Source organism: Xenia sp. Carnegie-2017, unplaced genomic scaffold (assembly GCF_021976095.1).
Source record: "Xenia sp. Carnegie-2017 unplaced genomic scaffold, XeniaSp_v1 HiC_scaffold_3, whole genome shotgun sequence".
NCBI lineage: Eukaryota > Metazoa > Cnidaria > Anthozoa > Malacalcyonacea > Xeniidae > Xenia > Xenia sp. Carnegie-2017.
The window spans coordinates 5,882,807-5,904,853 of NW_025813493.1; the positions used below are offsets into that span (position 1 = coordinate 5,882,807).

A 22,047-nucleotide genomic window follows, 5' to 3' on the forward strand; every position below is an offset into this window, starting at 1 on the left:
AAATGCATATAGTGTTTTTAATCTCTAAAACAATTTGGTTCAGAAATTTTTCAGTAGCATACTGGTTAGCCGCGCTTCAAAGAAAAAAGTAAAATTAAATACCAAACAAAATATCATCAAGCAAGACGCAAATGAAACTGTGAATTTTTGACTTTATTTCAAATCCATCCTCAGATGGAATGATATATTACAATAGTATGCATTACACATATATATTTACAGCGCGTGTGGACTATGAATTAGAAGTACGGAAACCAAGCAAACGAACTCAGTGACTATGAAGTGGAAGTACGAAAACCAAGCAAACGAACTCATATGGTGCAATGTTTGGAAATGAACGTTTGTTCAAAGTGCGTCGTTACTGTCTCTAAAAATGTGTCGAATGCTGTTTTAAAATTAAAATTAAAGTTAAAATATTTAAAAATTGCATTAGCTGTGGACTGGCGCATTATCGTACCCACAGATTAAGAGAATAATGTGAAGGAGGAATGTAATCTGCATTTTTTCCAAAATCATAATGGGGTAATGTTCCGCCAAATCTTGCTGAATTCTCCTCAGTGATCCCAATTCCATGATCAGCTCTGCTACAGCTTGACCCTCCACCACCAATCATCAAGACAGCACCATCACCTGAACTCCAATCACACCAAAATCCAACATAACGTCTGTTTTGAATGTTGCTGCTGCAGTTATTCTGTTCAAATCCGGCTGTGGTTTTGTACTGACCTCCATAAACAACTGGACAACTTCCACGACAAGCATTACTGTTCCAAACTTTTCCATTTCTCCAATTACCGTAACTTGTTAATTTAGATCGAAAAGACTCACCTAAAGAAAAGAAAAACAATCTATGAATGAATAAAAAAGAATATCTGAATGATGACTTCATTATTCAAGCTTACCATGTCAACTACATTGTATTCCTATATTGAAATTGTTTCTCAAATTTCGAGCGTGCAAAAAATTTGGTAGGTTCATAATCATCAAGCCATAAAAATTGCATTTGTAAACGAGAGCACACAAGCTCATCATAAACCATAATATATAAAATAAGTCCGCATTTTAAAATCTATTTGTGTCAGGAAGATTAATATTTACATCTTTTACAACAATTAAGGATCATCAGAAAAGGCAAGTAAAATTAGAATTTTAAACATTAAAGCGTTTTGCTATCCCTTATGTAACTGCGAGGGGCGTAGGAGTATCCATAATTTGGTGGACATCAATGTCCCTATGTGCCACCTCAGTTTTCCCTAAACCCACAAATCAGCTCCATATCACCTAGATCTACACGTTCAGTATCCAACTTTAAAAGTTTACGTTAACTGTGGCTTGTGTTTTTTGTTTGAATTAAATGTATATCTTTTTCTTCACTCATAACATGTACAACTTTTATCAAGTTTGTCATAATACATGTCATAATATACACAAAACAATAGATTTCAAATGAAACTTAATACGTAATATCATTCTCCCCTGATTATTGATCTTCTTGTCCCTTATGCTACAGGGATATGAAATGAATAGAAACATAACATGTGGACAATCATGCACGAAATTATTTTTTATATAATATTTTGCTCGGGCTTTTGAAAAAAGACCAATGGCAATGCTCCAAATTCTGTTAAGTGTAGTTTAAATTATTCAATTAAAAAGATTTGTGAAGGACTCAAGACTATTAGAGTTACAAAATTTTGTAAATTATTCTTGCTTTTTCCTTAATTTACACAATCATGTAAGATTTATAATTATTCAGTATGTTTAGCTACAATAAATACTTTCCAGTTCCTTTGTTGTGGAGTTTTGAAGCAGTTTTGGCTGCATGTATACTTAGTAAGCCCACTTTATCTCCTATAATGATCTCCCACAAAATTATACAATGTAAATTTTTCAGTAAAATTACTATTGATTTTTTTTCGAAAATCAGTTTTGTTTATCGATTTTCCAGATCATTAACACAAAAACTACTTGCTTTTCAGTGAAAAAAACCCCACTGATATTACTACTAGACTCAAATAAGTACATTTTTATTACTGACAATAAATGCTAGTCATTGAGGAAATTTCTATATTCAGTAAATTGAAAATTTGACTCTCAAATATATTTTTATAACTTTGAAAAAGTGCATCTTGTTCAGCTATGGGTGAGACCTTTAAAGAAATCGCTAACAGTAAAATAAATAAAGTGTTTCTTATTAATTTGACAATAAGACTACATTTGCACATTGGTAGATGCTCATATCTCTAGCCAAAGGTCATGAAAACATTGAATTGTAAAATATACAACAGAATTTGTCATTAAAAGCTTGCCAAACATAAAATGTTTACCATTTTCATTTTACCATGGAAAAGAACAGGTGTCTAAAGTGTAGCGAAATATTAATGGCTATCTGTTTACCCAACACAGCGTATTGCTCCGTTTTATTTCGACAACGTTTAGAAGGTATGGTGTAACGCTACTGTAAAAGTGGTGTTTTTAAACCATTCCGCTCCGGTGCAGTATATACGCAACCCAATTCTGTTACTTTTTTGTCCGGAGTAGGGTAAACATTGTCTAAGGGAATCTCATGCATAGAACCATAAACGTTAAGATGTACCTTGGAGACAATTGGATGTAGTTTGCAATAGTGCTTCATGATTAACATCATCACTTCTGCTCAATTTGAACTCTTTCCCTTTTAAATTCCAAAATGCTTCAGAAATCATATCTTTATTCGACACGGGATTATTTATTTCCCCAAACGGAACTATTACATCATACCAAAACGTTGCATTCATCATCCAGTGTTTGGCATCATTGTTGGAGAATCGTGCGACAAGAGCCCATTCATTATGAAAATAATATGGCTTCTTTATCTACAAGAACAAGATTGAAATTTCTTCTGAAGTTCACGTATGTAAATCTGACCTCGCATAGGTAAATGGGAATTCAAAGATAGGAGTTTTGTCAAAATAAAGTGTTGTCAAATATTTTTGTATTCTTCTGGCGAATGGCAGTCGATGACTGACATTAATATAGTTTTTTAACCCAAAATTTAATTTCTGTGAACTTAACTTTATCTGTTACCATTTTCCAAACTACTTATAATCATAATTTAAGTTGAATTTTTTTATGTATAAAAACGAATTGAACCTCGAAATCTACTTCTAAGAGCTTGTGATTTTTCAATTTTGATCACATCTTTGTTTTCATGACAATAATCAAATTCTAGTCTTTTTTCTTCGATAAAATATGATTAAAAATTTTGCTCTAAATTTATTCATTTAAGATAACTGTACAAGTATTTGTAAATGGCAGCATTTATTAGAAATGGCTTTATTGCCTATTTTTTATGCATTTGTGTGATAAGAACAGGCTTTATCAAATAGAAACGAAAATTAATACCACTGGTAGGCTGTTAACGTTAAGGTAAAATGTCCACCTTCCACTTTTACGTCTTTGCATAGTTGATATAGCATTGCTCATATTATTATGACTGATTTCACAATTTGCTTCATCTTTCATTATTCCAACACTCCCATCGCAGAAATTGTAACCAACACATTCTTGCTCTTGAAGACATTTGAAAGAACACTCAATCTCGGAATAAACTAAATGCTTAGATATCACGTCGTCAGGTGCCAATTTCTCGCCTGTGAGAAATAGAAATCTTTGAACCACATTCGTCATTTCATACTTACGTACATGCATGTACTTTGTCAATATTTATACAATCGCTCAAAATCATTTTGATTTTTCGTTGAGTTTTTATTTTGTTTTATGATTGCATATATCTGCATGCAACAGGCCTCATGCATAAAGGGTAAGGTTTAAATGATAAATGAAATATAGTTTCCAACTTGTGCATGTTGCATGAAGAAAATGGGCTTAGAAAAAGATGTTGGAAGATCATAGGGAAACTTGAAATAAAGCCACTTATTTTAAAAATAGTAAATATTAAAAGAGATCATTACTTAAAAGCAATTCAAAATACCAAAATAATATTTTTGTGCGATATTTCCACAACAAAAGAATATGTAAGAGTCCTGTTCATATACAACAACAGTTCATATTACAATTTTTGAGACATGAAAACCTCATAGCCTGGGACGGATTACTAATTATAAAGCCTGTAAAATAAGACAAAGTTGTTAGACTTTAAGTCGGATATCTATTCTTCTCGTTACGCTCAGACTCTTGATGACATTAGCGCTCCTTACGTCGTTTGCCTTTACATTTCCCAACTTGTTTTTGTTCATATATGCATGTCTTAATCCGTTGAAAACAATGGATTTCAAAAACATGAATGTATGAATATGTGCTACACCACTGGTAGGGTTTTTAACAGCAAATTGTTTAAATTTAACTTGTCTGGAAAGGCAAAAACTGAAAACTAACTATGTCTGGATACAACGTGCCTCTCGAAAGCCCAGCCTATTTAATCTACTGAGTAATTCGCCACTGTCCATAGTTGCTGTTACCTTAATACACATGGTAAGATCATGACTGATAAACTCATATTAAATCGTCAAGCAATTCCCCTTCGGTTTGTTAGGATTGTATAACATATACGTGAATGAGTGCCATGCGAGGATTGTATAACGTGAATGAGTGCCATGTCATTGGTCATTCATCATTGCTTTATGAAAATCGTTAATGAACAGTTTTTGTTTTACTGCCCCACTTCTTCATCATGCAAACGTATAATTATGTTCGAGGTATTGATAAATTTGCGAAATTGTGAAATGCAACGTAATGCTTTCCTGATATATTTACGCTTGTGGTTCAATTTAAACTTACCATGAATGTCAACTTTCTTGAAGTATTCTTGAATGGAACTGCTTTCTAGCAATTCAGGTAATTTCAGAATAAGAGCATGAAGCAAAAATCCGCTAAGTAATGGAGTTTTCATGATATTTTAGTCGCTACATAAGTTTATGAACTGAAAAAAATTCACCACAAATAGCAGTTAAATGATGAATCTAACATTCATCATTAAAGATAGATGAAAAATTTTAAATAGTGCGTGGCTAACACCTGCAGAAAGACTGAATATTCAGGCAATTACATTTTTTCAATATGAAGCAGGTGAGGATACTAATAGCGTATTTATAATTCATTTTATCTGTCGTAAAATATAGATAATCGCAGCTAGAAAAGAATTCCCAATAAATCCCACGCAGTGCATTATGTTGGTATTTCGTAAAGATTTATGAAGATGTTTTAGTTGTTGCTTTTTTTTTTAAATATGTTTGTTATCGGTATAACATAATAACATTTTCAAAGTGCTTTATTGTGCAAGTGAATGATTTGCATGTTTTACATTATTTTACGTAATGCCTCCTTTACACTTGCTAGCCATTTTGTTTTTGTAATTTGCTTTTGTGCGCATGCGTTGTTGCCATTTCAGACCAGTTTGAACGTTAACTTGAGTTTACATTGATGCAGGTTTCAATTCATACCGTTCTGAACTCAGTCGGATTCGTTCAGCAGACGATACTACCTCAGACCTCTCTGAGTCATTTTCCTAACTGTCCAATGTAGACATCTACTATAAATAATATTGTAGCCGACACAAGCTGGTACCGGTTTGACTTCGTTCGGCTCTCATGTTAACAGGGCCTTAATCAAGGTATGTAAGTTTCAGATTGTTAACATTATTTATTTCTTTAGAAGTCAATTGTTTGTACAGTAAGTAAACGCCGAAATACTTAAGCATAGAGCAGAACCAAACTTGCAAGCTATCTCATGAACGTCGTTATTTCTACATTAAGTCGGTAAATTTTCATAATCTTTAGTGAGAGTATGAACATCAGACATGAAAACGGAAAAAAAAACATCACAAACTTGCATAGTTTATTACCCATCTTGTACATCTTGAATCGTGGTGAAGCTCATAGTTCATTGAACTTCCGAGGAAATATTTTATGAAACATAAATTTGTTTGATTAAAACATTTCAGAAATATGTTTATAGCTACCTCACGTAGCGTAATAAAACTCTCTTATCAATCTTGTCAAGTTCCACGATGAAAGTAAATATTTGCATTGCATTAGCAAATAATATTTAAGAAAGTTTTAAGACTAATAGAGCTTTCCGTATAATTAAAAGTAAAGTTGTATTAATGATCGTCAGTTTCATTGTTTTCGGTTGACAGTTTTAATTAGTACATTCATAAAAGTTTAATTTATGCCACATAATTATCATGCATGTTTGAAAAGATTTTGAGATAATGATCCCTGTGCTCCTTTGTTAATGATTTGCTAGCTTCATCATCAACACTATAATATAAAAGGTATAAAAACACATTAAATTATCTTATGAAATAAAAACAATGAAGCGCGTGCGGTGAATGTTCTATAGCCGTGTTTGCATTAGCCTGTGGAAAACAGATCTAAGCTCAACCAATCAAATTAATCAAAACAATCAACCAATCAAAGAGTGTTTGCAAGTCGATCATGAATACATAATATTAGTGGAAAAATTTAATTTTTCGAGCATTTGAACTCTCGAGCAGTTGCAACCCTCGACCTTCGGTCACGGGCTTGCACTAATCTGTTCTCGAGTTCTCCCGAAGGTCACCTCGGGTTGCATAAGTCTTTGCAAACACATTAAAAAGCTTATATTTTTTAACGGATTAACACTGCGTGTGCAAATAACAAATTTTGCGAACAAAATTGGCAATTTGGGTAGCTTGAACAAGAAAGAAAATTACAATATTGCATGAAAATATACAAAACATATACATGTATAGACGAAATATCACAAAACTTCCATATGGGAAAAACTTTAGGCTCTTAAGAGTTAAATTAAGACAAAATAAGATTAAAGTATTAGGAAATTTTGTCTCCAAATTGTTCGCAGCAAATATACAGTAAACACGTTATTCAATTGACTCCACACACAGAACAATACAGGCGTCATACTTAGAGACAAAAGCCACCATCTCGGCTTTTTTACCATCACATTTTGCAGAGGATGAAAAGGTGGCAAAGATTCTTTACCATCACATTTTACAGAGGATGAAAAGGTGGCAGAGATTCTTTACCATCACATTTTACAGAGGATGAAAAGGTGGCAGAGATTCTTTACCATCACATTTTACAGAGGATGAAAAGGTGGCAAAGATTCTATACCATCACATTCTACAGAGGATGAAAAGGTGGCAGAGATTCTTTACTATCACATTTTATAGAGGATGAAAAGGTGGCAGGGACTCTTGAGAAGCAATTGCTATTTACGACTTCTTGAAGGAACCTGTATTCAAAACTGTACTTAAAAATTGCAACAGTTGGTCAGACGGACTATCAAAACTGTACTTAAAAATTGCAACAGTTGGTCAGACGGTCAACAGAGCTGCAGGGCGAAGATTTATCGTGCATTGGCATATTTGCTGGTTGACAAGTTTTTGTGTATGTTAGCTAGAAGCAAAACTCAGCATCGTTTTATGTCCACGCAGCCCAGTCGTTTCTCCAATTCACAATTCACGCTGTATACAATTACAGAAACGTTTCTGTACGAAACTTTCGACTGGATTCTCCTGTAGTTTAGGTTCTGCTTTAGGTTGGTCGTAACTGCGATTACGTTAACGCATTCTTTCCAATTTTGACTATTTTTTGGTGACTCATGTTACCAGCATAATCTCTGACTTCAGTCTTCCTTGTTCAATCATTAGCAAACTTCACCAAAACACTACTAATCTAAAATATTAGTGGTGCTTTGGTGAAGTTTGCTAATCGTTACATTTGTGCGTGCTGTCAAGAAACTATTGGAAATGCGCTTTACAGTTGAAAATTTCTGGCTTGAAAGTTTATCATTCAGAACTTTCCAGCGATGCGTTAAGGCAAAAGATAAGGAAGACCATCTTCGAATAAATTCAAAGGAGGAAAAGGCTGCTAGACAGCATTTGCTACAGATTGATCAACATAGTTAGCACTCATGCTCTCCTGGTGGTCGTATGACTGGCCTTGTTCTTTTGTTGAATCAATAGTATGAACAGCTCAGCGCTACAATTCAGCTAAATAACAAGCATCAGATTTTGTGCATTTTCTTTTTTTCACTGCCAAGCTTAGGGGGACTTAAATGTCTACATTCGTGAGGCCCCTAAAGTTTCGAATCGGCAAATCCTTATATGGACGTGTTTCATGGTTGAATGGGCATGATTTTCATAAAAATGAGTGTGGCGAAGTCAAGCGCGAGGCCTGTGGCATATGTTGCAGCAGTCACTGGGTTAATCCAGCGCTGTGTCTGCATTAGGAAAAACGAGCAAAATCTACCAGGCCTTTTCTCAAAAAGGCTTAAGTATTAAGACCTCAGAAGTATCATATGAAACATACTCCGAAAAAAGTCCATGTATAACTTTGTATTTGGCAAGCAAATAATCATATTTAAATTGATAAATAATCATTACACCATATCGCAAGTTCAACTTAAGTAGAATTTTTTAAATGTTGTCTTTGGAATCACTTATTAATGAAAATATATCGGACCTCTTAGGGTACTTCGTAATTCTGGCATTTGAACGAAAAATTTTCCTGCCTTAAGATTTGACACTTTGCCCTGAACTTCTGTGAGAACATCGTGTAAATGTCGAGTTTTTTTTCTATGCCTGCTGTATTCGTTGTTGAGACTCGCGGTGAGCTGTTCAACAAACCACGAGCCTTTATTTTCATCTCTATAGGCCCAAAATCCAGATACGGTGGCAAGTGCTATCAATCGATCAGCGTAAGGTGGAAGAATACCAGAGTCAGGCTCTTTGTTTCGAAGAGAATAATCTTCCTGGATTGGAGGAGGAAGCATCCAATTGGCGGGATTAAAAGACAAAAGAGGCCTTCCTGATAAAAAAGGCAAGACTTCTGATTAAACAGTTTCAAACCATACAGGTTACAACTTAACAAAAAAATGAGAAATCTACAATTATTTTTATAAACGCTACATACTTTCTTTCCCTGTTTCTCTTACTCCAAGCTCTGGCTGTTCACCAAGACAAGCTTGTATGATGAATATCTTTGGCTTGCCAATTAAAGTTCGATTATAACAACGAAAAAATGGCGATATCAATTTCTCATATGAAACAGATTCACCATCCACACCTATTATAAACATAAGTGAAGGTGATCACTCGGGCAAAAAAACATTTTTTCTTGTAACAATAGACTTTCGTGTTTCATAGATTTTGTAATTCGTATTTCAAGAGTTTAAATATTTAAATTCATTTTTTGTCCCCTGCACAAACCGGCAGTTTTTTTGTACCTTGCACTCAGACATACACTCTTACTCCTACGCACTCTTACTCCTTTAAATCCAAACACCCCATTTTGCTTTGGAAAACTTTATGTCATAAAATTCAACTGTACTAGCTCCAGTCATTTTTACGTTTGCACGTCGATTGTTGATTGACATTTTCATTTTATAGGGCATTTTTGCATAATGAAAAAAAATTTCCTCTTTTGATAATTTGCTAATATTTTTTCATATACATACCATGCACTGGTAGTTAACATTCTTCAAGTTGGTCTGTCAACCAGTAATTTTAATTGTTATTAATTTTTTTCGTTTATATTTTTTTTGGACGCCGTGATTTCAGAAAAGCCTTCCAAGGTAAGAGAAAAATAAAAGTCTTTAATGAAGGTTAGATGAAATACCAGATAAGCATCTCTTCTCAGGTAAAATCGTTTGTCATTTTTATGGCGACAAGACATCAAATATTGCTGATGAGGGCAGTAAGCAGCTTTTTGAATTAGCGCAGTACAGTAACGGATCTAGATGTAGTCACAGCGAGCAGCAGCGAACAAAATAAATTAAAGCTGCTTAATTTTAAAATCAAAGTACTTTCAAAAAAGCACTATTGGTCTTGAATTTCTAAAGAATACAATTTCACCAATGGACTTGTCTCTGAGGGGCTTAAAAATGAAAATATGTTCCAAAATGTGCAGCAGTAATTTATTTTGACTTACCCTAGATCCGCCACTTAAGCAGTAATCCCACAATGCTCCCCTACCACACCGTGACAGCCTTCGTTGATATATTAAAGAACAAACCCCCAGTCAATTGCGTGAAATTCGTGATTTTCAGCTCAATTACATATTCTACATGCTAAAAATGGATTGAAATCATGGTCAACTGAATATGTACTAGACGATTCACCCCTCTACCCCAGAGGGGATTTTCCCTTCTACCCCAGAGTATCTTCTTTGGCATGTCAATTGTAAATGATAAATTCATTGGTCGTGTTGAAATTCATATTAGGAAAGTTGTTTTATTGTAACACATTAGCTACAGGTTGACAGACCATCTCAACTACCGCTGCGGGTTAAAAAATATAAGTAAATCCTCAAAAATCCAAGTTTTTTTGTTTCATTAACGAGAAATGAACATGTTAATCAACAATCGACAGCAAAATGGTGAAGTTAGATTTTCAAGGGGGAAGAATTCTTTATATTCGAGTGTAAAGTACAAGAAAAATGCGAGTTTGTGCCAGGGTCAACCAGTGAGTTCGAACTCAGTGTCCCGGGTGTATTTTTTTCTAAGCTCTTTACTAGTGTACAGAATACGGAATGTAAATTTTATCATTATTTTGCAACATTGCAAACTTTGCGAAATCTCAAAGAAAAGTCATCTTTTAGCTATATAAAAATTTAAGCAAAATTTGCCGTATTTCCACAATATTTGGATCATGACATAAAATTTTTTTCGGATCTGTCTGAAACATCGTGTATTTTCAACATATTTTGTGTGCAATGTTATAGGTACACCAGGTATAAAAAAAATTAGTTCAGGAAGAAGATATTTGTCTAGTTCTAAGATTATTTGATCTATGAAATGTTGGTGTTATTTACCTTTGAGTTTGTCTGGTTTCTCACCATAGGTCAAGATAGCAACAACAACACAATCAACATTAGAGTAATCAACTCGAGCCAACTCGTTGAACGTCTCCTCCATTTCTGCACACGTTTTGTTACAATGAACTACTTTTTCACAAAAACCAATACGTTCGAAACATTTCAATAGACTTTCTGCATCAACCCAACTCCCCGCGCGATCAGGGAAAACGTCTTTGTTTTCTCCCTCAACATTATCTGAAGAAAAAATATTCAAATGAACTCATAGATTTTTTCCGCACAGCTTTGTAAACTCACAAGAATTGGAAACAAATAAATAACACTAATCCATGTAACAGTGGCGTGCGGTGACCGAATTTAATAGGCAAGCGCTGACAGTGATTCCACAATGCATTCAGTCATGTTGTACAGGTGTCGTGAAAATACCGAATGTAGAAGTAGAACATAAAAGGATGAGAAATCCTATGCTATATATTTTATAGGAACATCAATCTTATTTATACCTTACATCAGTTACATGATATCTACCGGATACAAATATCAAAACTACTACGCAAAAGGAAGCTCTTGTCAATACCATAATCTTGTATTACATGCTACAGATAATATCTTCTACATACATAAATTGCAAGACAATAGGCGCGAAATGTATTGTAGCAGTCGTGATTATAACAATTAAGAACAGCCAGTTTCGCGCACAAAATTGGCACGGTGTGTTACAAACTGAGGCCATGGCGTTGTTTAATGTTTATATTTTGGTATAATGACGTCATGGCAACGTGTTCTCCCGTTCTTCAAAATGTGTCTGGCACTGACTTGTACGTTTCAGAATATCGGAGAGTCGTGTTTATTATTTAGTATCTTGTACCTTTTATTTTCAGTCATTAATTTACGAATTCAACGACACAAGACTGACAAGAGCATAGTGTTTTGGTCATAATGCTAGTCATACTTTACCACAACACACGTTTGCGTCCATTTCGATATCTCTGCAGACTGCGGCCCCTGCTTGTTTACGCACATTGTGCGCAGAAAATAATAAAATAACCAATAAAGCACCTACTACTTTGAATTAAACGATCAAACTGTATCTGCATCTGCAATGTTGCAGCCTTGTCACCCTGTGTCACGCTGATATCAGCGTTGTAGTTGCGTGAAGGGTACGGAGTGATTGTAGTCTGATCAGCTGCCTTCACTATAATTTCAGTGACCAGGATGTTCCACTTTGTGTGTGGAACCCTCATACGTCGAAACGACGGAGTCCATTTACTTACTTACTTTACTTTGAATTAGAAATCAGAACATTACCTTTCGCTCTCAGTCATCTTTTAATAAACGATAACATTAACGGCGTGAATAATTCGGATGTCCAATGTGTTGAATATACGAATATTATTCGTGCGCTGATATGTGTTTAAAATTGCGAGCGTACAAGACTGTTGACCAATCGCTATCAAGCGGCGCCCTTAGAAGCGCCGCTTGCCTTTTCTCGATATTCCTCGAATAAGAAGCCTCCAAATCTAGATTAACGCATGCGCAAATGTTCAAATTGAGCTCCGAAGGAAAGCGCGCTTGCCTTGGTTAATAAATATTCGTTGTATTTAATCCACTTGACTCATCTTACAAGTGTAGCAAAGTGAAACCGAAAACCACGACAGTATATCGCGTATAAATAGCAAGCATTTCAACTGTAAAGACAATTTAGACAAAAGATTACATTGACATTGTTTAGAACAGAAAAATTTAAACTGATTTTGCTCAGAGATTGATCCAAAAAATTTTTGTTCGGTAAAATGCTTAGGCAAGCGGCGCTTGCCTACGCTTGCATGACCGCACGCCACTGCCATGTAAACGGATTATGTTTCTGTTATAATATCTTGAGTCGGAATTATTTAAGACGTCCACATGGAACAAAAAACTTCTTTGAAGAAATTAAAAAAATACACGAATTATTTGCAGAAAATAAATCATCTATATGATCAGGAAATAAATCATCTATATTTGTCTATTTGATATAAATAAAGCTTACGTTGAGATTTTTCTATATATTTTTTTGCTCTTTTGCATAGAAAAGATAACTACAGACTTTAAGTTCAAATATCATGTGTATTACTCACGCTTTATAGTTACTAAGCAGGTTTGCAATTATGAAATAAATTTGATTCAAATTGCACACTGATTATTACAATGTATAGCTAATTTTTTGTATCATTGCTTTAAGAGTGATTATTATTCACCATGTAAGCAATCTCGGCTGTGATTGGTCAAATACCTGCAGATAATTCTCGATATCTGTAATTATGACGTCATATCTACAGATATAGTTTCTACAAATATGGACGCCATTAAAAGCCGGTTTTGAAAGCAAATCAAACAACAGCGATGTTTGCCACAGTTTCTAAAAACAATGTGAAGGCTTTTAAATGAAAACGATGCGGAAAACACTAAAAAAGCGACGAAGCTGGCTTTGAACATATTTACAACATATTTAAACGAAACAAACTTGAATAAACCGTCTGACGAAAACAAATGAGCGAAGGTTTTAAAAACGTTTTATATTGATATGTTTTTTAATAATATTCGTTTTTCGCATGATATCAAGAATTATATTCAGACCTCGGTCAATATTATCCACCTCAGCATCGCTTCGGCAGATAACAATGACATCGGTCTGAATAATTCTTGATATCATGCTCAACCTCATCCAATAATTGCTTAATATCAACGACACTCCAGTTCGCGCTTGTGTTTATACACAAGAAATATGCCTGCATAGCGGGCTTGTGGGTAGAAAGATCGATAGCATGTAGTCAGCAATATTTATATGCCCCTGATATGCCGTATTAAGCTCCTTTGAAATCCATTGTTTTCTACGGTGACCTCTCCCAACTGTCGATATTCCCGCGCCCTTAAAAGCAGGCTGGATGAGCTGTACAAAATACTCTTTAAACACGTGGTTAGTCAATGCGCAACATTTATATTTAAGAAATATAAAAAATAACCTTTGGGTAGAAAAGACCACTATAAGATTTGACTTATCTTAATTATACAGAACGAATGATTTAAAATTTTAGAAAGATCACACCAACATTTCATAGAAAGATCACACAAACATTTCATAGAAAGATCACACAAACATTTCATAGAAAAATCACACCAACATTTCATAGAAAGATCACACAAACATTTCATAGATTAGCTAATTCCACGCAATATTCAGGTGTTCAAAAAATGGCCGCAACTTTTTATAAAACTAGAATTTTCGAAAAAAACTCTAACGATGGCATTATTGTGTGTTTCTCATAATTGTAATAAATCCTGCATATAACACTTACTAATTATAATAAGACGTCCTTTTTTTACATTGTACGTCACTGCTCCACCATCGTCAGTAAATAAATCAATAGCGTCAATAAATCCTGCATGTAACACTTACTAATTATAATAAGACGTCCTTTTTACATTGTACGTCACTGCTCCACCATCGTCAGTAAATAAATCAATAGCGTCAATAAATCCTGCATGTAACACTTACTAATTATAATAAGACGTCCTTTTGTTACATTGTACGTCACTGCTCCACCATCGTCAGTAAATAAATCAATAGCGTCAATAAATCCTGCATGTAACACTTACTAATTATAATAAGACGTCCTTTTTTTACATTGTACGTCACTGCTCCACCATCGTCAGTAAATAAATCAATAGCGTCAATAAATCCTGCATGTAACACTTACCAATTATAATAAGACGTCCTTTTTTTACATTGTACGTCACTGCTCCACCATCGTCAGTAAATAAATCAATAGCGTCAATAAATCCTGCATGTAACACTTACTAATTATAATAAGACGTCCTTTTTTCACATTGTACGTCACTGCTCCACCATCGTCAGTAAATAAATCAATAGCGTCAATAAATCCTGCATGTAACACTTACTAATTATAATAAGACGTCCTTTTTTTACATTGTACGTGACTGCTCCACCATCAACAATATCGATTTCGTCTTGATTCATCTTTTCTGGAGGTGGGCCATCAACATTGTCTGAGCCACTAGGCAAACGCTTTCTTTTCCTAGAAATTTGCCTAGTCTTTGATGTCGTTGTCTGCTTTTTCTTTTTCATTGCTTCAGATTCACGTTTGAGTTCAGGACGTTTTGAGTCTGGTATTGCGGACTTTTTAGCCTTGCTTCGAGTTTCCATGGAGATAATCAACCTAAGAAAATTCATTTGTACCTATGTTGTTTTTAGACAGTTTAAAAGGGTTTACGGTTTACTGAATTTTAGAATATAAGATTGAATTCACTTGAATTTTGCATTGACCAGTTATTGATTATTGTAAATCTTTTTTATTCGTAAAATTTGATTTAATTCAGTCCTCAGTGTAACTTGGTAAACAATGTTGTTTGGTTACCAAGAAAGAAGACGCTTTTGACACCTGCTATTTATAAGTTAATTATTTCTTTGAAAAATAAGAACTCCGCATTAAAAAGTAAGAGCCTCAAACTTCTACCATATCCACTGCTTTCCATCAGGCACACGGAGCTCGCTCTCAGACTTGATTTACATATTTTTAATCAACCTTACATAATTTTTTGACTCTATAAATATTGTTACTCATTACAAATACTATAAATATATAATTATTTACTTTTCTACTTTACATACTCAATTTATCTCTTTTATATTTCACTTTAATTTTATATATTATGCTTGATCTTTTTGTCAGATTTGCGCCAAATTGAGTTGCATATATGAATATCAATCCCTTAACTGGCGTTCTAGTTTTGCCACCGAGAATGGGAAATTGGGAATGTACTTTGTTGTTTCCTTTTAGGTTAAAGTTTTGAAGTGTGTTACATTACTACTGCAATCTGTACGTGAAGATATAATAATACGATGTTTATATTTACGTTTTGCCAGTTTTGACAAGGAAATCAGTTGTTTCCTGGAAGAAAATGACGATTCTGATGACGCGTGATCATTAAATTCGCTTTTGTGTAGAAATTTCCAGGAAATGTGTAGAAATTTCCAAGAAAGACTAATCCATTTATGTAAGATGAATGTACTAGAAATATAGTTTCACAACATATTTTCGTTCATTTTATAAACAATCTATGCTATAACTTCATATTTGTCCAGCACGTGATGCAGCTATAGAGAAAACTGTTAGTCCTTCTTTGTGATCAACACCAAATGGTATAAACGAGGTTTAGGTCTTTATTGGGCCTTTGATTGCAATACAAGACAGATTTATCAAATATTATGCTTTTCATGCAAATATATTAAACCTGTAAACGACGGCTTAATTAATACTTGAAGGCAGCGTTGCAGCGATTATCAATGCCGTTATCAAATTCTTAATTTCTTACCAGAATTTGCATGTGAAACAAGTCATATCTTTGTTATATAAGGAGTGTGATGATTAAGCGTACATAAAGCATTAACCATTGCCGTTTATGCTCTGAGATATTCACATCAGTACTTGTACGGAGCGAAAAGATTAACGTTATTAACGATCAAAAGCAACGCATTAAAATAGCATTGTACTGCCATATGTTATTCCAGTTATACTATTCTATCAAAGGAAACTTGGTATAGAAATGCTTAAATTAAAGAAATTTTACCTTTTACCCGTTCAATATACGTCAGCCGATTGTGCCTTTATTTCTTCACTCTAGTTGGTCAACTTGGTTTCCAAGCAAATTTATATACACATTTTACAAGAAGGGAAAGCACCTAATAAATATGGGGAAAACCCTTACATGAAAATACTCTAGGGGATGTTTATTATGGAATAACTACTTATTGGGAATCCCAAATTACGTTACCCGATTGAAAGACAGATAATACAAAAAAGAAAAATGAAAATGCATGGTAAGTATTATTTCAATACGAAATATCTATTTAATACTAGGCAATAGAGCAATAAGCTATTAATAGTTGATGTGATTGTCTGTAAATGATTTACAAACTGTGGGCTTCAAACAGTAATACAATATATAGCATCACACATTCTTTTTCACTCTCTTGCACATAATCTGAGTTACGAAAACAAATTCTTCAAGATTTCCGAGGTGAACGCGAACCATCCGATCACATATCATTGAAGGTCATAAAGGAAGATATGTATGAGTTTGATCCTGCCCCACTTACTTTTGAAAGGAAATGTGCTGCAGTGATATAAGGGTTTTGGAACAGAGGCGTATAGATTTGAACCAGGTTGTCCGTGGTACTTCAAAGATGGGATCCCCCCCCCTCTCAACCAAATTCTGACTACGTAAACATTTTCTTAATAACTGTTAATTTAATAAAACATAATGTTAACTGCTATTTTCAATTTATAGAGAGAAAAATACGAAATAGAGCTTTCAATATTCTTCCAGGAAACCGAACTCACGAATAACTTTAATGAGAGATATCAAGTGCTTCAACTTGGCGTTTTCACAAGTACGAACTTACATTTTTTATCTTTATTTTCATGAATAATACTTTTCAGGGTGCCCCCTTTGCATGATGATTGCTTGAGTGCCCGTGACTCTGCTTACCCAGAACTTATAGCGGTTACGCTACTGTTTTGAAATTTGGTATGATGACAGCGCAATTTGACGAAAACTTAAATTGCTTTTAAGGCTGCTTCTCAAGAAACGTAGATTGCAATCGAGGCTCTGTCAGTCACTAAAATTTTGTTGACCTTGGTCCCAATTGGGGAAACCCCAGTTTTCATTTAAAATTAAGATTGCGTTGAAATAGTGTCCTCATTGTGGTGAAAAACTAAAATTATAAAGATTACGATTTTGGTTGACATAGCTATGTCTGATAGTGCATAAGAAAAAATAACGACAAACTGCGATGGTAAATTACAACGATTTCTTTCATACACAAAAATTAATGGAAAAAATTGTTAAGTCGCTATTAGAATAACCTAGTCGGAAATGTGAAAGCCCATTTTATTTACCTCAAACGAAAGTAAACTGCCAAGATACTTAAAAATATTGTGTTGCAGTTGTCATAGCAAACGGCGACTTTTTAAAAAAGTAAAGTGTTCGTGAAACTTTGTTAATTCAAATATTTGTCGTGTGCTAACACTGGAATGTCACCGATATTATATTTTCATTCCTATACTATGTGTTGTTGAGTTGGTCTAAGACATGCATAGGAGATTGAATTAAAAGTTGCGCAAGCATCTGCCTCCTTAAGGAACATTTCAAACGAAAATAAAGTAAAGTGCGCTATCAGCTCTTGTGTGTCTTCTCTTAGGGCCTGATTATATGGAGGCGAGCTGGCCCGGATAGCAAGCTAACGCGATGATTTCAAGGGATTGAATGGGGCCAAAAGGCCCAAAACTTGAATTTAAGTTATCATAGGCCTATATGAGTAGATCTCCTTCAGATTTATTACTATTATAAATAAAATAATGCGATGTGGTGCGATTCCACAAGATATAAGAAAGCACTAGCTGTACAGTGCTCCTGTATCGTAATAATATATATATGTTATTTACCGGATGCTTCATGAGTTCTGAGCATTGCGCATTTGAACAGTATAGATAGCACTAAAGCCATTTTTCCTTCTGCATTCAATTGCTCGTAGCCTTGTATAGCTTTTTCATAAGCATTTAGCTTGCCTTTAAAAGCAAAAACGTTCAAATCCTAATTATGTCCAGATACAAAGGGCCTTTCGAAAGCCTGGGCCTGTAGGCTTAAGCCTACTTAGCCTACTGGATAATCCTTTCCTGCGTTTATGCCGTTTATACACTGTGTTTTCATATTTAATACTATTGTTATTTTCAAATATTGAATTAAACTTTAAATCATGCCATTATTCCAGCGTATAATTCGTTTATTTTGTCTTAAATCCCGGCTCCACTCCATTGGTCGCCATGTTTTTAATATCATAATTTCATCTCGGTAGGCGGGCTAGCGAGTTCATATGGAAAATTTTCATCCCACCTACCTATGATCTCGTCTCCTACAGCCGAAATCCCGGAAACTGGGCCATCCCGCTTTCTCATGTGAACACGACGTAAGTAATAATAAGAAATATATTGCAAAGCAAGATCGTAGGTTGGCGGGATGTCTCGCTATTTGAGCTCGTATGAACAGGCCCTAAGATATTTGTTTTAAATTTAACATTATTTTTATTTTATAAAAGAAAGGGAAGATGTTCTTCGCGTTTGCACTGGCTTATGCAAGCCTCGAGACTTTCGTTAGAATACTCGAGCAGATTCAGATGTTTATGTGAACTCTCGACAGCTCTTGATTTCTCCCAAAAATCTTCTCGGCTAGCATAACCCGGTGCAAACACAGTAGACATCTTTTATTTCTCAGCTAGACCTAGATTTCATTTTTAGTTAGGGGTATGTTTCATCTTAATTGTACAAAGTCTTGTGTACAATTCTATGTAAAAGGCAATATTCTTTCTTTTCAAAATTAAGGCCACTAACGAAAGTCTTCGCAAAACGTTTACAAAACAATACAAAACGATAGAAAACAAACATCAGCACGTTTGCAAAATGTTTACAAAACGTTACAAAGCGTTTGAATATCACAATTTTTTGCTTGCTCATCTTATATTTTCAATATTGGTACGTGAAAGATTAATAATACATTTCTAACTAGAATTTCGTCTAATGACTTTCCTAACCCTTAAAAAATCATAAACAAGTTTGAAATCACTTGAAAATCAAATTAAAATCAAAGAAAGGACAGTTAAGCTAAAAAGCAAACCAACTCTTTAAAAAAACAATAAGTTTCTGAATAAGATTTGTTTTTCCAGAACTCATTGCTCCTTTTTGAAGCTCTTTTCTGATTTGTTGGAGTGCTTTTAGGACCTGTTCAGTTGTCGGCTCTCCTGCATAACACGAACGTTTGAGACCAATACGATCCATAATTCTTGGGGTATCAGCAACTTGAAAGCCCCCCTTTCTCATGAAATAGCCTTGAAGATTACAAATCTGCCTGTAGTGATCTTTTTCTGGTTTGTATTTCATAAATTCCATAATTTTTTCGATGTCCCTGATAGTTTTCTTCAGTTGTTGTGGAAGAGTTATTGATTTGATGTTTTCGACAAGTCTTTGTATTGTCCCTAATAATAGAAACAAAAAAATCTTCAGCCAAGTAAAATGATTTGAAGCATCAAATAATGTGCAGCTTTGTAAATAACGAAAAAATAGAAGCGCAATATTCAAAAATATTAGATTTTGCAGTTGTAGCACTTTAGGTGGCAGTGTTGCAAATTTGCAACAATCACCAAACGAAATGAGAACCAACTTTTGAAAAAATTCACCGCAGAAAGAGTTAATAGCAGTGTTTTTGTGGCATCAATAATTTGGGGGAGGGGTAGTAAAATTCATTTATGCTATAATTTGCAGAAAAGAGTGGTTTTCAAAAGAACGTATTACGGCAGAAAATGAATATATAAACATGGAAGACCCCACTCTGCTCTGCTCTTTTTACTTTTCTTTCTGTCCGAGTAAACAGTTTTCTTGAGCTGAGTACTTGTCTGTATTGATTATAACTTTCCATAAAATCTCTCTTCTCGGTGCTCTTGCACAATATTTCCCTCAAATTTTACCTAAAATCTTTCAAATTTTGTTTTAAACAAGCGTTTATAATGGTCCCTCAACCATCAATTTTTTTGATAAGGCAATCACTAAGTGAAAACTAATCATACGTTTGGCATTTGAATGAGCTCAGAGCGTATAGGCATCTCGAAAGTCCAACAATGTATTGAAATCTATTGCATACATAATCTCCGACAATCTCCAACAATATCCGACAATCTCTGACAATCTCCGACAATCTCCGACAATCTCCGACAATTTCGGGTGGTCGCCTCCCTTATTTTACTTCAATTTGACGCGAATATTGTGAAATTCAGAAATTTTTTTCACTAAATTCTTGTCATGTGCTTGCTGGGTTTTTTAAATATATAAAATCCAGAACAGGCTTTAGATAGCTACCGTGCATCATTGTACCATTGATCATACAATATTGTCGAAAATCAATTATTAATTAGTAATTTCCAGAAGGAAGAACCTATTTTTTAAGTTATTTGATGAATTGTGTTTGTAAAAATCGTTTTGCAAAATCCATTTTGTGATAACTGGAAATTTATGAAGCTCACCCCAGCCCTCCTCCAGAACCTACTACGTTTCATCAAGAAGGTCAATTTGCTACTGGTCGAAATGAAATTTCACCAAATGTATAAAAACATAATGTCGTTTTTTTAAATGCCTCATATACTATTTGTTTTACAAACTTTAGCTAGATTGTAACTTTATCTGAGATGGAAAGTTCATCTTTGATTTTACATTAATTTTTGTAATTAAAAAAAATTTATCTCGTTTTAAGATTTTTCTAACATGTATCTCAGCAAAAAATTCAGCTTAGTCAATTTTTTTATTTTGACACAATTTATAATGCTCGAAGATTTTATCCCACTTATCTAATTTTGAATTTTCTGCTTAAAAAATCATCTTGATTCGAGAAATTGATAAGATGGAAGGATTTTTCACAAAAGCCGAATTTATAAACTAAACGACCATGCTTTCATTATTGACAAATTTGTTCATTTACCTTGTACAATGTGGTCACGAACTTGTTCGAAACGTCCCTCTTCCTTGTCAATCCAGCATCTTAATAGACCAGTACATACACGCCAATTTACGTCACCACTAGCACACGTCACATTCTGCATTAGCTTATTATAAACTTCTACGGTGTTCAATTCATATTCGTTTTTGAGTTTCAAAAGGTTGTTTCTCTCATCACGAACTGCATCTCTGCATCTGATATCTCCATATAACGGTCTTTTGCAAACCAGTAATCCAACTGACGGCTCGGCCTTCACGCGGCAAACAAGTTTGTACTTTTGAAGCCTTTCTTCGGCGCAAAATTTCTTGTAGTTGAGCATGCCATGTCGATTTTGTATCTCCTCGTTGGCCCTGTCGAATTTACAGGTGTTGGTTGTAAAAACACAACTGGTCCAAAACAGTAGAACTGTGATGATACAGAAAAAATTGTTGGTTGCCATTGGTTTTTCTAGGATAAAAGGACATTATTAAGAGAACGAAAAATATTTTATATATATATAATTAGATATACTATAATATATATAATTAGATATACTATACTATGATAAATATGACAACATGCAAAAGCATAGAGCGTCACGCGACAACGACACAAATCCCGCTGAGATACTACGCACAATGTTAACCTG

At 34.3% G+C, this 22,047-nt stretch overlaps 3 protein-coding genes across 6 annotated transcripts; all 3 read right to left on the reverse strand.

Moving 5' to 3' along the window:
- Nucleotides 1-132: 132 nt before the first annotated feature.
- On the reverse strand, nt 133-3,054 carry LOC124454700. Its single transcript, XM_047005478.1, has 2 exons — nt 2,597-3,054; nt 133-828 (listed from the first exon to the last, which is right to left on the reverse strand). The coding sequence occupies exons 1-2, from the start codon at nt 2,778-2,780 to the stop codon at nt 449-451; spliced, it is 564 nt and encodes a 187-aa protein (XP_046861434.1). The 5' UTR covers nt 2,781-3,054; the 3' UTR covers nt 133-448.
- A 3,068-nt stretch (nt 3,055-6,122) lies between these two features.
- On the reverse strand, nt 6,123-16,541 carry LOC124454245 (caspase-7-like). 4 transcript variants are annotated; one of them, XM_047005059.1, is made up of 5 exons: nt 16,449-16,541; nt 14,760-15,037; nt 10,818-11,057; nt 8,919-9,071; nt 8,327-8,813 (listed from the first exon to the last, which is right to left on the reverse strand). In XM_047005059.1, the coding sequence occupies exons 2-5, from the start codon at nt 15,022-15,024 to the stop codon at nt 8,449-8,451; spliced, it is 1,023 nt and encodes a 340-aa protein (XP_046861015.1). In that variant the 5' UTR covers nt 15,025-15,037; nt 16,449-16,541; the 3' UTR covers nt 8,327-8,448. The 4 variants fall into 4 exon arrangements, with proteins under 4 accessions (XP_046861017.1, XP_046861015.1, XP_046861014.1 ...); XM_047005058.1 differs by lacking the exon at nt 16,449-16,541 and adding an exon at nt 14,659-14,706 and having other exon boundaries at nt 14,808-15,416; XM_047005061.1 differs by lacking the exons at nt 8,327-8,813; nt 16,449-16,541 and adding an exon at nt 6,123-6,260 and having other exon boundaries at nt 14,760-16,360.
- A 2,772-nt stretch (nt 16,542-19,313) lies between these two features.
- Nucleotides 19,314-21,738, reverse strand: LOC124454123. Its single transcript, XM_047004930.1, has 3 exons — nt 21,402-21,738; nt 20,074-20,092; nt 19,314-19,973 (listed from the first exon to the last, which is right to left on the reverse strand). Exons 1-3 carry the CDS (start codon nt 21,736-21,738, stop codon nt 19,538-19,540), a joined length of 792 nt encoding a protein of 263 aa, XP_046860886.1. The 3' UTR covers nt 19,314-19,537.
- Between the last annotated feature and the right edge of the window lie 309 nt (nt 21,739-22,047).